The sequence below is a fragment of the Asterias amurensis genome, chromosome 9, assembly GCF_032118995.1.
Source record: "Asterias amurensis chromosome 9, ASM3211899v1".
In the NCBI taxonomy this organism is placed as follows: Eukaryota; Metazoa; Echinodermata; class Asteroidea; order Forcipulatida; family Asteriidae; genus Asterias; species Asterias amurensis.
In genome coordinates this window covers 14,083,261-14,101,353 of record NC_092656.1, presented here as the reverse complement: position 1 = coordinate 14,101,353, position 18,093 = coordinate 14,083,261, and the positions used below count along the sequence as shown (strand labels likewise).

Genomic DNA, 18,093 nt, shown 5'->3' with positions numbered 1-18,093 from the left:
GAAATAGTGAATGTTTCAGAAATACTGTTTGGGCCACCTTGTCCATCCCATTGCCTTGAAAGAACGCAAGGTTTGTAGATGTTTTTGTTTGTGTTTAAAACACATAAAATTAATTATAAAGAAAAGAAATAATTTTGCCGTGATTTCATGTATATCACAAAGTCACGTTAGGTTGAAACTCTCATTCATAGTGTATTTCAAAGTATGCAATGTATACTCCACTTTTCTATAGAAACATTTATGTATCATTTTGGTTTTACCTGTCATAAATACTCAGTACTTCCAGAGTTTTGTGGAAAAAAAATCAGGCATTCTACTTGGGCTGGATTCGAACCCACGACCTTTGCAATTATAGAATACCAACTAGACTACCAAGATTGCCTAGTAGCTACAGGAAGTTCAAATTCTATATTTTAGTAGCGGGTACCGATGCAAATTTAACATATCTATTTATGTAAAGTTATGTATGTTTATTAGTAATGTATGTTTAGAAAGACTTACTTCAAGTTTGGAAAGAGCATCACTGAAGGCCTTGGAAACAGATGTGCCTAACCTCTTTGACCTGACAGGGAAATTGGAGACAGAAACCAGACGAGAATGAAAAGCTAAGAAAATACAGTTTAGTTTAAGAGCATTACAAAATGTGAGTTCAATCCAGAGAGAGGAATGATTAAGATATTATAAAAAAAACAATAATTACTTATTTACTAAATTCAAACTGAAATTAGTTTCTCAGGAAACCTGTGAAGAGATCACAAATACTAGCAAAAAATACTAACAAATGGAACACTCTACGAATCTACAACAAATGGATTACTCTGAACACATTCATGAACTTGGGCATTTCCAGTTATTAAAATAATGGCCTTTAAACCAAATTAACCACACATTTGCTTTTTAAAAAAATTTTATATGCTCCAATCTTAGTTAAAAAATACCAAGTCATAATAATTCAGAAACAATGCAGCTAATGTGGTTATGTATTTTGAGAAACCATGAAATTACCCAACTCGGTACAAACAAATATATATAAAAAATTAAATAAATTGTTGAACAAATTACAAGATTTTAAAATATTCCAAACAGTTTTTGCAGCAGTGGCTTATATGAGCCAGATATAGCACACCAGATGATGAAGAATGGATGATATTGAAGAACCCACTCACTTGATTTTACGCAATAAAGAAAGTCTTGAAGACATGCTGTAATTTTCCTATTTCAGTTTCATGCAGCCCGCTAGACGCACATAACATGCTTAGTGTGTATATGTACAGCTAGTACTGTACAATGGTTACTACACAGACGTCATACTGGTGTGACAGCATGGACACTAAATGCAATGGTATCAACAGACCAACACGCTTTACAGAAACAAATCAAATATTTGAAGAGGAGTGAGCAAAAGAGGACCAGCCCTGATTGGTTGGACAGCACAACCATACAAATGAAATTAATGACAAAAAGAAAATGAGCTAGGCAAAGCAATTGCAGTCATATGTCAACTTGTCAACGGAAAAAAAACCCCAGCAATTATGACAAGTTCTAGCCTGTTTTATTCCATATCAACCTGCTGCTGCTCTGTGAACTAAAAAATCGGATACAAATAAAACTTTTCGCATTTAACCTACATGTATGTGACCTCTTGTCTTTATTCCAGACCTACAAACTGTTTACTTCTAATCCACCTAGATCCGTGACAATCTTTTTTCCATCATTGATAACCATGATAAAAATATATAAAATAATATACATGTAAATTATCATATCAATATCATATAATTATACTATTTCGAATTATCTGCTGACAGTGTAAAACTTTTCTACCATCATATTAGCAGTTTTGACAATGGATGGAACTTTTTTTTTAGTACCTGATGACAAAATCGCCCCAAATTATTTTTTTTTTTCTATCGTTTTATTAAACAAACTGGCAGAAAATGCAGGCTACTTCTTCATAACCCTTTTTCTATTTGAGAGTGCTTAAAAATATGTTTAGTTAATAAGCCTGCATGTCCATCCACATGTTGACAAACATTTTAGGTGGTTTCAGGTTCTAAACAAAAAATACAACCTTTGGAAAAATTGCTAACATGACAGGTGCACCTTGGTTCCTTTACTGCAGCCAGCAAACGGCTCACCAACCAATGGCTCACCAACCAACGTGACAGATGGTACACATGATTTGACCCTATTAAGCATGTTAAGTAGTTCTCAAAAGCTCAATATACCACAAACATCTCTATTTAACTGAATAAATCAGAATTGTTGTCAACAAAATTGTTACCATGTACATACATAATTTTTACTCTTTTAAATGAGCAAGATCTGGGAGGGTACATCTGGTTTTTTACTTTGCCTTTCCATTGACAGCCTTTGCTCGTAAATTGTAGTACAAAGAATTAAAGTAATCAAATAAATGTGTTAGTTATTTTAGCCAACAATTTCCCTTTAATCATAACTTTGGTATAAATATCAGATCTGTTTATTATTGGCTTTGTAAGGAACTGTTATACCTACAATGTACATGTACATGAACCGACAGCTATTTATCAACACCAAGTACAATGTCTCATAATTTGCCTTTGACCGCACATCTCCATGCAAACACCAATAAACAACATGAAGTAATTAGGCCTAACTAAAATAACAACTTTATGACAATCCATGTGATATTAAGTATCACAAACTGAAATAATAACTTTATGATAATCCAAGTGATATTAATTATCACAAACATAATTTTATGATGAGAGTGTTAGAACCACCTGCTCTACATTGTAGGTCTATATATATACATGAAGAGGCATTGTTGGGTGCCATTTCACACCAGGCGTCATGTCAAACACAATGAGCTCCCAAACGGCAATCACAGAAAACAGTTTACCAGATGTTGAGCATACAGAGACAGCAGACTAACACGACACCTCAATAGTTATTGATATATAGAATCAAAAGAGCAAAATGGTTTTCTTTATATTAATAGAGGATAACACAGTTGAAGGAACAAAAAATGGCATATTAACCTTGTAGATTGTTATCAGGCCAACTACACATGATCTGTATTCAGTTGGTAGAAAGCAAGGCTTTTATTTGAACATCCAAAACCCTGAATCGTGTAGTACTCCCACAGAGTTAATATACTACTCTGCCATGTGTGGAAAGTGGTAGTCTTTCAATAACTTGTTTTTAATACTTGTTAACATGATATGAGTTTCCTAGTTTTTTTTATAGTAGACTACTGTGCCAAGTAAATTTTGTCATTCTTGTTTATATATAACAATTTAAAAAAAAACATTGTTGATAGCCACACACAAGGTTGAAAAACCCATGCAGTTTAAAATAAAACAGAAACAGTTTTTATTTTGATAGTCATATTCAATAAATTTTCAATAATTTTCACATAAAAATATTACAAACAAAAACCTAGAAGCCCACAACCCTTGAAAAAAGAAATGAGTATAAGGTAATCAAACAGAATAAAAACAGCAAATAAAATAAAAACAAAATTACAAAAGCTTAAAACATAATCTTGTCTTTCCTACTGTTTCAATAGAGTGATAATGCCTGTAGCACTACCTGATCATGTAACTGTACAAATTGTCATTATATGATAAGTATACTTACGCCATTATCTCAGATTGACTCCACTCTATGTAGTATCATAAGGAAATATAGGCCTAATCGTTGTAGCCCACCAGGAATGTCAAATTATATGGCATTCGTAAGAGCTAGTTTGGATTCTATTGGATGATGCCCACTTTATTAATATTCATGAAGAAATTATCTACACAAATATGTCAAACGAAATAAGTACCAGCACAACTACCAATGTTTTTATAAACAAAATATATCAGAATGAACTTCACCAAATTCATGTACATGTATATGGACTTGTAATAACATGAAAGCTTGCTCAATGCTTGGAAGACGTTTCCAACTATCTTGTTTTAAGACAAGGTTGCCCATATCTTCCAAAGAACATTTACAGCTACATGTATAAGCAACAACAAGAAAGATGCTTTCTAAGTATGTCCATGTAAGAACACAGAAGCAGCTCAATGCTTGAAAGAAAATGTTCAACTACACACGTATCTTGCTTTAGAAGAACGTTTCTACATACATATCTACCCAAATACATGTAACTGGCATAGCATAATAATGAAATAATCATTGAAACAAATGACTTGCCTAAGAATTAAAGACATGTATACAGGTGTAGCTTTTGTGAAAAAAAAAAAAAATATTATTACATTATTATTTGATTACGTATTATCATTGAAGTTGGATAAAAATATAATAATTCCATAAAAAATACTTTTGGACTACGGTACCTATATCATGTACATTGTAACTACTACAAACAAAAGGAATCCAAACAATAACACCCTGTTCAGAGACCCTGGACACCGTTGGTAATTGTCAAAGACCAGTCTTCTCACTTATTGTATCTCAACATATGCACAATATAACAAACCTGTGAAAATTTGAACTGAATTTGGTCATCAAAGTTGCGAGATAATAATGAAAGAAGAAAAAAAAACCTTTTCACACAAAGTTGTTTGCGCTCAGATGCTTGATTTCGGGACCTCGAAATCTGATTCTGAGGTCTCGAAATCAATTGAATATTTTATAATTACTTCTTTCTCAAAAACTATGTTACTTCAGAGGGAGCCATTTCTCACAATGTTATATACTACCAACAGGATTTTATTTTGACTAATTACCAATAGTGTCTGGTGCATCTAAAAACAACCTGATAATGTCTTTAATACTGTTTCAGCAGCCAGTGATACCTTCTACCTATTATTGTTACGTACTTTCATAATACAATTAGATACACTTACAGGAGCATCTTCTCTTGACTCCGCTGTTTGTAGCATCAATATTAAAGTCAATGCAGTATTAATCGCTGTAATCCAACAGGGAAGTGGAATTATAGGCTCTTCCCATGAGGCGGTTTGGGAATATTATTGGATGATGCTCCTGTCAAGGCCAGACTATATACTCCAGGAATCAACATGTTACAAATGAACCTCACGTCACTGTCAGTTCATGTAGCAATGCACAAAGTGAGCACAAGTCCTGTTCAACCGGGCCCATCCAGGAGGAATGGACGCGCCTGGTGGTCTCTGAACAAAGAAACCATTTTAACAGAACTGAATCACTGTGCTAAAGTACGCCATCAATTCAAACCAGGGAGCAGCAACATTGAAACTAAAAACGGGTACACGTAACCACCAATGGTGAGTGAGTAGGTCAATTGGAAATTGCAACAATGAAGACTCAGGAACCTGTATACATGGTATACTGGATATTGACTATAAAGGCAAAATTTCACAATACATGTGCATACATCAAGCAGTTAATGAAATGTTCATCTAAGCGGCATTAAGGGCAAGGGTTTGTTTATTACAAAATGGATGGTATAGCGTACAACATGGCAATTACAAAAAAAAACTACATGTACATTAAAATCGTGTACAAAAAAATTCCAAATGAATGAGTCCGAAATTTAAACCCTTCATTGACCAATGTGGTAAAAACACTTAACAATCAAACCAATGACAAAAATCAAATTAAGTTTTCCCTCAAATATTGAAAATAAAGGTTCAGCAGGAAAAGGATTTAATTGATCCAAATCAGCTTTATATACGATGCTGTGTATGCTGTGTATGAGGTGAATAAAAGTAACGATATGCAGAAATTGTTGGGTCAATACAAAAAGGGCGTAACTCCACTTTTGTTTATTTTGGTAAATCACTTTTTAATGTTTGCGGATGTTTTAGACAAACACAGGTTGTTTAAGACAAATCCACTTGAATTGAACATATGAATTATGAAGAAGACATAGATCATAAAAACAAAACACCTTTTGCATACTCTTACTCAATTTCACCAAATATATGAGCTAGAACCTTCGTTGGTGCACTGACCCGACAAAATATAATATGCTTTAATTTTTTTAATTTTTTTTTTTAGTAAGGCTGATAAATGTAATAGTGAGTTACCATTATCCCAGGTGTAAGAAAAGTGATTTAAGCCTTTACACAGCCCAAAGTTCTTTGACAATCACTGGTTCCCACAATGTTTGACATACATTCTCACACAACAGAAACCTTGTGTCTATAAAATTCAATTTTAAAAATTACCAGGAATATTTTTCTTCAGAACATAACAAGTTTTACTTATTGACTTTTCTTTCATATTATTCAAAAATAATTTAAATCAGCAAAAACAATACCAAGTTCTTGGTCTTTGTTTCCCCAAGTCCCTGTGTTCTGTAAACTCAAACAGAAATATTTGTGAAAGATACAATCATTTTCTTTCCAATGATGGAATAGGCTTGGGTTATAGGATATAATGGAGGGTGAAGATGGACAAATCTACAGCTTTTTAACAAGTGACCTTTATGCTCAGGCCAGAGTGGTTTTTTTTATGTGTTATATTGGGTAACTAAAGTCACTATTGTGGCTCAAGCAGAGAGTAGTGCAGGGACAACTGAAATCTATATTGGGGCTCAAGCAGGGCATAGTGCAGTCAACTAAAGTCCCAATCGGGGCTCAAGCAGAGTATAGTGCACAGACAAGTACAGAAGCTTTTTGGGGCTCAAGCAAGTAAACATATTGTAAAACTTGCAGTCAACTTAAGTCCCAATTGGGGCTCAAGCAGAGTATAGTGCACAGACAAGTAAAGTAGCTTTTTGGGGCTCAAGCAAGTAAACATATTGTAAAACTTGCAGTCAACTTAAGTCCCAATTGGGGCTCAAGCAGAGTATAGTGCACAGACAAATAAAGTAGCTTTTTGGGGCTCAAGCAAGTAAACATAATTGTAAAACTTGCAGTCAACTTAAGTCCCAATCGGGGCTCAAGCAGAGTATAGTGCACAGACAAGTAAAGTAGCTTTTGGGGGCTCAAGCAAGTAAACATAATTGTAAAACTAAAATTGGGGCTCAAGCAGAGTAAAAGTTTACAGACAACCAATGTCTTCATTAATCAGGCTGACTGAAGACCCATGACAGTATTTGCGCTGTATACAGTTGTAAAACTTATCACTGAACCAAACCTTCAAAACCCAAGAGATGTTTTGGGTGTGATCAATAGCCTCAGGTTTAGACCTAGGCTTTCTTCTTCACACATTTATAACACAGACAGGAGATTTATTGGATTGAGATTTCATATGCTTGTTTAAAGCAACCGCACAAAATTGTCCTAAGGCCCACACTTCGTGTATCACAACTTGTATATAAAATAACAAACCTGTGAAAATTTAGGCTCAATCGGTCAACGGAGTCGGGAGAAAATAATGGGAAAACCCACCCTTCTTTCTGCCTTTTTCGTTGTGTCATGACATGTGTTTAAAATAAATCTGTTATTCTCGATATTGAGAATTGATAATTGATTAATGTTTTCTCAAAAAGTAAAGCATTTCATGGAATAATATTTCAAGAGAGTGTTTCACCATTACCTTCTGTAAACCCTGTAAGATATTTGTAAATCTGTGAACTTTCCACAGGTTTGTTATTTTATATTTAAGTTGTGATACATAAAGTGTGGGCCATTGGACAATACTTGTTATCGAAAGTGTCCAATGGCTTTAAGCACGCTGTCCATCATGGTAAAAAGTAATATAAAAATAGATCCTTTGTTCCTCTAAGAAAATGTACATCTATCTCTTCGTGGAAAGCGGACCATTTGATGCTGGTTTTTATATTCAATTATTAAAACTCTTTTGTTAACCTTCAAAGCTCTTCTGCTTATTTACCTGAACATGTTCACCATTATTGTTTTCCCTTCTCAGACTTTACGATCATCTAAACAGTCATTTCTAAACTACTAGAGCCGCTTCCATCTTTTATGGTATTTTTATGGCTAGTTCTTTACGCTGTCTTAAGTCTCTGTTCAAAACTCATTTGTTATCTGCTTACTTATAATTGTATCTTTCACTCATTGTATATTTTATGTGCATAGAGGCTTTTGCATAAAGTGCTTCACAAATGTCTTTATTTTTATTATTCCTGTTATTATAAGTAAACCAAAGAAAATTAAATATTGTCTTTCGCAATGAGAGATGACTTTGTGTGTAAAGAAAACACAATCTCAAATCCAATCCAAAATGCCACGCCTCCAATGTATGCATGGAACAAACATGTCACTAATGATTATCTTCAAGTACGCGCTAATCCACCAATCAGGTTCGCAGAATGGAGTGGTGATAAAAACCTACATTGCACACCTAATAATATCACTACCTGCGTCTTGTGTGTTCTATGGTCACGCGCCAAGTACATGTATATTGTGTCGCCCTTGGAGAGGTATAAAACCTTTTTTTTATGCAGATAACTTTTGTTTTACCATTACACAACTCGGGAGGTATTCGAACCCACGACACAGAACTCAGTGTTTACACACGTCGGTGTAGAGTAAACCCAAACTTAATATTCTTTATCCTCGATCGGTGCAAATTATTTAACATCTCTTAAAGTGTATGCAGTGCTTGCCGCGCAACACACACATTGAACAGTAGATCCAAACATCAGTATACAAAAGGTAATTAGATACTTGATAATTTCCTGTACTCACTGTTATAAAACCGAAGACAATCAAAGTAACAATCAGTATTAATTAAAATTGGAGAGCCAACTGTGAAGAACCCGTGGGAACTAAATTGATCAAAGGATGGTTCTAGCATTTTTGGCTCATGGAAGGGCCATGTGAAACACTGCAAACTGTATCCAGGTAAAATTTGCAAATGTATGGTGAGTAAATTCCAACAGCGTAAATTATGAATGTGTCCACTGCATTAATAAAAAATCACTTATAAAGTAAACTATACTGTGAAAATAAGAACCATGAACACTTGCCAGTTGCGCAAAACATCTCTCTAAATTTCATGAGTGGTAAAACAATGAATCTTGTGTAAATTGAAAATACATTTGTATGTAGAGTACTGAAAACATTAATGTGAATTCGAATACATGTATCTCGCACTGTGACCCTGTCACAAAACAATCCCAGTCAATGTAGGTCCCTTGCAACGTGCCATTAATACCACTCAGCACTTATAGCATAGTAGAGTCAAACCCTATAAGGTATGGTGTGCTTTTGTGGTTCAAATACAAGTGTGTGCTTCAAATGTGTGTAGATGATGCAAATGCACGATCACTCTGCCCTCTAACAAATTTACATCAAGTGCCAAATTTTGACAAATTTACAGTCATGCAATATAGTCCATAAAGAGGCTAGGCCCTTTTTACAAAATAAAAAAAAGACCTACTGCTACAAAACCTGAAAGTCTAAATTGCAGGAATATTTTGAAGGGCTCCATGGTCAAACACATCCATGAAGTCCAATATGGATAGTTATTAGACAGCGTTGCTTTGCAAATTGTTGATCCCAACACGTCCAAACAAGGTGAGGTCATGTCATGGTGGACAACAAGGTTGGTGTCTACATCGAGTCATTCGCAATGTTTAGGAGCAAACAAATAATAATATGATACAGGTATATTTTAAACTATGATATTAAAATAATGATCGACTACAAACAAAATCACTGGGTGGAATCTGTCTTTTCTATTTCACTCATATTTCAGCCCAATAGACAATGCACTCAAATGCATCCAAAATGTGTACAATACTTGGACTATTTATTCAAGGAAGTAAAGTGTGACTTTGTGAGGGTATAGTAATGCATGACAAACTTGACATTAAAGCCATTGGACACTTTCGGTAAACAGTGTTGTCCTCAAGACCCACACTTTGTGTACCACAACTTCTATATCAAATAAGAAACCTGTGAAAATTTAGGCTCAATCTGTCATCCGAGTCGGGAGAAACAACAGAAAAACCCACCCTTGTTTCCGCGCGTTTTGCCGTGTCATGACATGTGTTTAAAATAAATCTGTAATTCTCGTTAACGAGAATTTATATTGTTTTGTTGTTTTCTCAAAAAGTAAAGCATTTCATGGAATAATATTTCAAGAGAAGCCTTTCACCATTGCCTTCTGTAAACCCTGTAAGTTATTTGTAAATCTGTGAACTTTTTTTTTTTTTTTTCTGAACCAAAAGGGTCCAATGGCTTTAAAGGATTTGGGTACTTTTTCAAAATGTCCGTAGATTTACATTAAACTTACACAGTTTGAAGATAATGATAGTAGAAAGCCTCCCTGAAAATATTACGTGCTGAGGTGCTGTAGTTTTCGAGAAATGAGTAAAACAATGTCATGAAAATACGTTTGTAAATGGTTAAAATAATTTTCGTCACATGAGACAAAAATTATTTTCATGACATTGTGGACATTGTGTTTTTTGTCCTACAAAAGTTACATAGACCCTTTAACAGGCACAAGCAAGAAACTAGTATTTTTATTACTTTTAACAAACATATGGCCTTTTCCCCTTAATTTGAAGCCAAAGCTAAACTGACTGAGCCAGATTTCAATTGAAACAGACAGAGTTGTGTTAACTACTTCAGTATGAAGTAGAATCCATGATGTCTGTCACCAATAAGTCTGTTGCATTATGTTTTCAAGTTTGTTGGATATACATGTAACTAAACATTTTGCTCAAATTATGCAGTGAGGTTTGATTTGTTCTACAATAGTAATACCTTGGAGAAAATATTGCCGTTCACACACATTTAATATTCACACGATTAAGGAGTATTTAAACATGGCCGGAGGGTAAGAGTAAAAAAGGGAGTGCTATCAAATGGTTTTGTCGAGTGCACAAGTTTGAAAACCCATCTTAGGTTGATGGGTTGCATGTTCGCTTGCAAAAGTTTTAAAGTTGCTTGCAATAGTTTTAAACTGAAACATACAGTTTATTATAATTTTTATAGATGTTTCTTTTTTAATTGTAGGGGTTATTATTATTTTTTCCCCCAAGGGAATAAACTCTTTCAAAAGTGTGTTGCTTCCTCTTCTTCTTCTTCTTTTTTTACTCCTACATGTATTGTGAAAGTTTGCCTTTTTCATGGGTATACATACATTCATTTGTTTTCTGAATTGAATGCTTGAGGCTGACTCTCATTTTCTAGTATTTGAGCCTACAGCAGAGAGTGTTTAGGAGGCAGCTCCAGTTGTCATTTAGTCTTGGGTCCCTCCCCAGCTTTAGATTCTGTTTGAGCATTGTAATTATATTGACATTACCCAAACCCATCATTCCCTGCATCTATTCCATCAGTCTGTCAGCTTTATTAATACAAGTCGTTATTTATAATACTATTATTATAATGCACTACTAGAGGACTGTTAGTCGATCAATATTTCAAAGACCTTACTTGTGCATATTTCATAAGTTTTCAAATTAAAAGGGAGATAATTACGTTTAAGAAGCAATTTGACATTAAACTTTAAACTGATCGGATGCAAGTGGGTCCAATAGCATAGCATCGCTTGCAATTCAGTAATTTGTCCATGCTTAGAATAGGGTACCATTAACCTGTTTCATTGCTTACCTTTACTTACACCATCCTTTGTACCTACAGTATGATATGATCCCCCTTTTCCATAACAAGGCAAGTCTAAAATAATATTTCTTTTCTTTTTTAATTTGGTTACATTTTTTTCAAGTAACTTCAGGAGAGTTTAGAAAAAGGACATGTTCATTTAGTTAGCTCCATTTATGGGTTTGTGATACACATTTGTAGCGTTGATTTCTTGTTTAAAACAATTTTAACATAATTCTCATCAATTCCAGATGTGCAAAAAAACACATTAATAAATACCCCAGACAGTTTCGCTACTCCTATTGGTGGAGAGCGCATCACATGACCTATTTTCCCCGGCTGGCTTCCGCGTGTCGGGCATGCATGTACGTCAATATTATCACGCGGATTGTGCATAGCTATTAGTAACAACGCGTAATCTAATTCTAAGCGAGCGCACGTAATCTATTTCTAAACGCGCGCGCAATCTCTCTCTAAGCGCGCGTGCATACACACAACCCACGCGCATCAAAGTTTTTGAAAAAAATACTTCAAACCTCGAATTTTCAATTCTCAAAGTGTCTTCAATTGTATTTTTTTACATTTTTTTACAAAAGGGCATTTATGAATGGGAATTAAAGAGTAGTGACCCGTACTTAAACGTCCGTTTATAACCTTAGAGGATCGTTGCCGTGCGATTCCACACGGCAACGACCCTGCCGGTTTTAAACGGCCGCTTAAGAACTCGTCGCTACCCTTTCATTCCCTTATTTAAGTCTGGCAAATATAGATTTCTGGTGACTTTTTGGGTAGTTACAGAAGCAATGGTGGGATCACGATGTACACCTATCTGTCTCTAAACATTTTGGAATTAGTTATGTTTGTTAAATGTAATAAAGTCTCTGGGTTAAAATAAAGGAAAACTGACTGGAGCTAGACTTTAACCAAAGACCTCCAAGTACCAGCTGAGCTATTTAGCCCCATGTTAGCGGTGTTGCTATTAATTCCTTCCATTATGAAATATCAGATTTTATTCTCTTTGATCCTTTCTTAAGATCTAGGAAATTAAATCATTTGGATTTTCATTGACATGATTGAGAGTTGCATTTTGCCACATCCAGGTTTTGTCCACACTAATTTGTCACTTTGGGTCCATAAAAAATTGTTCTAACTTTTTTTACTGTGACTGGTAGGGTACAACAAAGGCAACATTTTCCCCTTAATTTTGTTTTGTACAAACAGTATACAAAATGTCTCATTATTTAAGAAATTACCAGACGTCTTTAAGACATACAATGAGGACCATGGTGTATCGGGTTTGACTTAGAATGTGTTGACCAAAATACAAACCAGTTGACTAAACAAATTTATACACTACATGAAGTTGACTCGAACTTGAACTCAACCTTGAGAGATTCAGACTGCAGAGACACCAATTACTGGGATTCAAACTCAGATAGTGTGAAATCTATGCGTGTACAGCTCGGACAACCTTCTACATTATAACTCAGAAATAAATTTAACCTTGACTAAGATTTCATTTAAAGGCAGTGGACAATATTGGTAATTGTCAAAGACTAGCCTTCACAGTTGGTGTATCTCAACATATACATAAAATAACTAACCTGTGAAAATTTGAACAACAACCTTGTCACACGAAGGTGTGTGCGTTTAGATGGTTGATTTCGAGACCTAAAGTTCTAAATCTGAGGTCTCGAAATCAAATTTGTGGAAAATTACTTCTTTCTCGGAAACTATGGCACTTCAAAGGGTGCCGTTTCTCACAATGTTTTATACCATCAACCTCTCCCTATTACTTGTCACCAAGAAAGGTTTTATGCTAATAATTATTTTGAGTAATTACCAATAGTGTCCACTGCCTTTAAATGCACAGAAACTGTAGATGACATCCATCATTCACAAAGACAGCTGGGAGGTTTGGGGCAAAGTCTTAGCAACTAACCAGGCGAACAGTGTGGGGATAAAGTCTGTGAAGTGTAATGTTTTTCATAACTTTAAAGAATCTTGAAGGGGAATTTCAGTTGAGTTGAACAAGAGGATATCTTCAGCCGACATCTTCTCGGGAAATTATAGTTTGGAATTTGACAGCTGGACCGGTATTTCGTTTAGTTTATGTACATGTAAAGCTTTATAATTTATAGCACACAGTGTAAGGAATACACTTCATTCTTCGTTTCTTTTGCACTGAACTTAAATTCTTTCATCACACAAAATTTTCAGCATGTAAAAAACAAATCATCATATTGCAACATTCAGTCACAAATCAGCTCCAAGAGAGACCATCATCTTAGTCCTTCAAAATATCAAACTCATACAAAGAGCACAGACAGAGGGCAAGAGGAAGAACAACGATTTTTATGCTGTGAAGCCTAAGTTTAAAATACATCAAGGACTGGAATACCTACATAAATGTACGAGGTACTATTTTTTTCCTTTCAGTTTAACCAATTTTTTTGTCAGTTTGAAAAAGTACTATGTTACATAAATGTAAATGCAAAACTGAGATAACAATAGTGGTTTCTATCATTTAGATCACGCTCATTTCCGTCAATCAGTGGTGCTTAAAGCCATTGGACCCTTTCGGTACAGAAAAAAAAAAAAAAGTTCACAGATTTACAAATAATTTACAGGGTTTACAGAAGGTAATGGTGAAAGACTTCTCTTGAAATATTAGTCCATGAAATGCTTTACTTTTTGAGAAAACGGTAAAACAATATAAATTCTCGTTAACGAGAATTACGGATTTGTTATAAACACATGTCATGACACGGCGAAACGCGCGAAAACAGGAGTGGGTTTTCCCGTTATTTTCTCCCGACTCCGATGTCCGATTGAGCCTAGATTTCCACAGGATTGTTATTTTATATATAAGTTGTGATACACGAAGTGTGGGACTTGGACAATACTGTTTACCGAAAGTGTATAATGGCTTTAAGGCACTTCAACATTCAGTACTTTCATGAAATGTGTTGTGGAGCTCTGTTTATGAAGTATGAGGCAACATTTTCTTTTACATATCACCATGAATGGTTTACAAGATGCTGTGGTGCAATCTGTGAGTAACTATCCATGAAAGAAGAGGAAAAGAGAAAACCGGGCAAGCAAAAAAGAGAAAAAGACAATATTCCTATACTTTTGTGCACAAAAAGTTAAGGAAATAAGAGGAAAATCAAAACCCCGAAAGAGGCTGAAAAGTGGAAGTCTCACATTGCCTGAATATGCTGCCGATCAAACCAGGAACATTGGAGTGCTCTTTTTAATAAAGTGCACTGGGTTGGTTCATGTGCATTACACAACACACTGGACCTATACAGCTTAAATCCCATCAATGATGGTTAGGTGTCTTGACTTGAACCCACACTCTGCTGACATGGCCGATCAGAAACACCAAAAACCTGAGTCTGTTGCTCTTATCTGCTGTGCATTTTCAAAAATGTCCATCATAGCTCGATTTCACAAAGAAACAAGAATTGACCTCAGATATTTATCAATCTTAATTGCTAAGGCAACTCATATAAAGAGGAATCTTATATAGCTTTGTAAAATTTAGTGATATCAGTTGAAGATAGTGTACTTCTTTTACCTGCCTCCCCTAAAATAACCAAATACTTTTCAAATACACACACAGTACATACATGTACAGTATGCCAACCATCAAAAGAAATATAACTGACAAGAAACTTAAGAGTTCACAAGTCAATCAGAATTTGATGCTTACAAATGTTCCCCAGACACTCATGCCGTTGCTAGGTGACTGGGCTCGGCAAATTGTATTTGACACTCGGAACAATCATAACCGGACTAAAGATATATGGTGCACTAAGAGTAAGAGACATTTACTGTACAAACATGTATGAACAGCCACGAGTCAATATTTACCTCTGAAAGACTCGTTTTTTGCTGATGACAGATCTGAGGAAAAAGCAAAGACACAAACTTGTAATTGATCGATTTTTTTACATGTAGTCTGCTAATTGATTTCAATTAATGATCCATCAATCCATGTCCAACTGGGAAAGACTTGTTTTTGCCAATGTTTTTCAGACTGTGTTTAATCACTTCATCCAATCCACTATATCCTTCATGACTGCCTGTAGACTTGGTGTTGCCATGTTTCATATTCTAGTGTTCGTACCACCCAGTGTACAGTTTACAGCAGGAGCAGGATTTGATTCAAACAATGTGAGGCAAGTGTCAGTTGGCAGGTTTTACTGTAACTAAATGACTAAAATATGACTACAGCTTCACTGCTTCAGCATGTACACAGCTTTAAAGACTGGACACTATTGGTAAATTCTCAAAATAATTGCCAAAAACTTACTTGGTAATGAGCAATGGGGAGCTGTTGATAGTATAAAACATTACGAGAAACAGCTCCCCCTGAAGTAACGTAGTTTTTCGAGAATGAGGTAAATTCTCACTCAAATATTATAGGCCTGAAGCCTTTTATTATGCATCTGAAAGCACACATATCTTTACAACAAGGGTGTGTTTTCTTGTATTATTCTCTTGCAACTGGGAGGACCAATTGACACAAAATTTTCAAAGAATTATTATTTTATACTTGGGGTACACCAAGTGAAAAGACTGGTCTTTGACAATTACCTTGACGCTTCCATTGTCTTAAAGCCACATACACCGTACAGTAGCCGCAGCCAGTTCAATGGAAGAAGGCTTTACTTTAGTGCAAGAGGCTGCATAATTCAGGTCACATCCCAGAGAAAAATAGTGAAAGAAATCTGAGATCTCTCCCTAAATCTGAAGGGATTTCCTATTCTTTCTAAGGAAATACTCACCTTCGATACCTAAAAAGAAGCTGAATCAAGTTGTTCTTAAGTTCTTAAATTAAAATGTAACTGAGTACATGCCACTTAGAAATTCAAATGTTAGCTAAAGTCTATATGTATTATCTTTTGTGTTTTTTGCTGTTGTAAATAAGGGTTTGAGCTTACCCAGAAGGCCAATAACTTCTCCGCTTCTTCTTCACAACAGGAGAATGTGACATGAGTCTTCTTCGTCTTATTCCTCTTTCACAGCGAGATGAGGCAGAATAGTTATCTTGGAGAAATGCATCATTCTTGAAGTCAATGTCATTAACGTCATCTAGCCTGGTTAGGTTCAAAAGGAAGAGATATTTATTGCAACATCTGTCGACCTTCCCGAGAGAGAATAACATTTTAAAGGCACTGGACACCTTTGGTAATTGTCAAAGACCAGTATTACCACTTGGTATATCTTACCTTTTTTATTATGCGTAAAATAACAAACCTGTGAAAATTTGGACTCAATTGGTGGTCGAAGTTAGGAGAGAATAATGGAGAAAAAAAACATCCTTGTCACACAAGTTGTGTGCTTTCAGCTGGGGTCTCAAATTCAATTCTAATATTTTAGTGAGAAATAACTTCTGTCTCAAAAAAAAACATATTACTTCGGAGGGAGCTATTTCTCACAATGTTTTATACTATCAACAGCTCTCATTGCTCATTACCAAGTAAGCTAACAACTATTTTGAGTAATTACCAATAGTGTCTTTACCTTGCAACAAATCCCTGTCTGAAATAATAAAAATTTTCAATTTTGTAAGAAAAATTTCCCCATGTACACATGTACACTAACTTGAAACTAATATGATCACATGATACTTTTATGTACATGTAAGATAAAACAACATCAAAGCTGTACAGTAGATGGCGTCAGCTAGTGGTAACCATAGTGAAATAAGAATACATCACTGGATGCAGTTTATTTAGGATCGTGTACGTCTTCTTGTAAGCCTCCTGATTGGCCTACTACGTACATGTAGCTGGTATTTAACATAGTAGCCTACAGGGTATGGCTGGCGATTGCAGAGAAACTTGAAACCAATGAGTACAATTTTGTGGCAGAGTAAACTTTCTCAGAAAGTGATATCAGCCTGCTGTGGGTTCCCTGAAGTTGTAGTGTCAAACCAATGCCGCCAGTTGGGATTTACTTTACGAGAGAAACTGTATCTAATTGCTCAGGGATTCAAAGAAACCATCATTTAGGTCTGTCATTAACCAAATTCATAGGCATGGAATTTCATATGGGGTTTGGGGTTTCAGGTAGCAGCCTTTAGCCTACAAGCTTGCCGTATTCAATTTTTATGATGCTGACATGCTTCGAGCTTCCATACTAATGTTATTTAGGTACACTACGCATAAGACAGTTGTTATGCTCCTTAAATGATTCATTTATATCACTCTGTCGATCAATTGCTCTGTCTACATGCCTAGTGACCCAGTCTTAGTGATCGTAGGAGGTCAGACCAATTTTCAGGATATGGGTCAGGTGGTTTGTACAACAAAAAAACCAATGTAAAAACAAAGCTAAGTCAAAAAGGGGTCTCGTGGTCGAGTGGATAAGCGCACCAAACTCAAGGTCTGATGATGCTTCTGTTCAGCAGAGTGTGGGTTCGAATCCCGGTCTTGACACTTGTATCCCTGAGCAAGACACTTCTCTACAATTGCTTGTCTAATAATAATAAATAAATATAGTGTTTGTAGAAACAAACACTAGGTGTTCGGCTATTGTTGGGCCAGTGTTTGAATAAATGAAACAAGTATTGTTAATAGCACGTCAAATTACAAAGAACTCAAAACCAAACAGTTTTCTCGATGTGTAATAA

General features: G+C 35.3%; 1 protein-coding gene across 4 annotated transcripts in view; it reads right to left on the bottom strand.

Moving 5' to 3' along the window:
* LOC139941601 (uncharacterized) overlaps positions 1-18,093 on the bottom strand; it is a 92,465-nt gene that overhangs the window by 43,318 nt on the left and 31,054 nt on the right. For 2 of the 4 annotated variants that reach the window (XM_071938171.1, XM_071938174.1), the window contains 3 exons: positions 16,400-16,555; positions 15,327-15,359; positions 502-562 (listed from right to left, as the gene is read on the bottom strand). In XM_071938171.1, coding sequence (XP_071794272.1) covers positions 502-562; positions 15,327-15,359; positions 16,400-16,555 — 250 coding nt within the window. Of the gene's footprint in view, positions 1-501; positions 563-1,166; positions 1,317-15,326; positions 15,360-16,399; positions 16,556-18,093 lie in introns of those variants that run through there. The other 2 variants (XM_071938173.1, XM_071938175.1) reach the window with 2 other exon arrangements.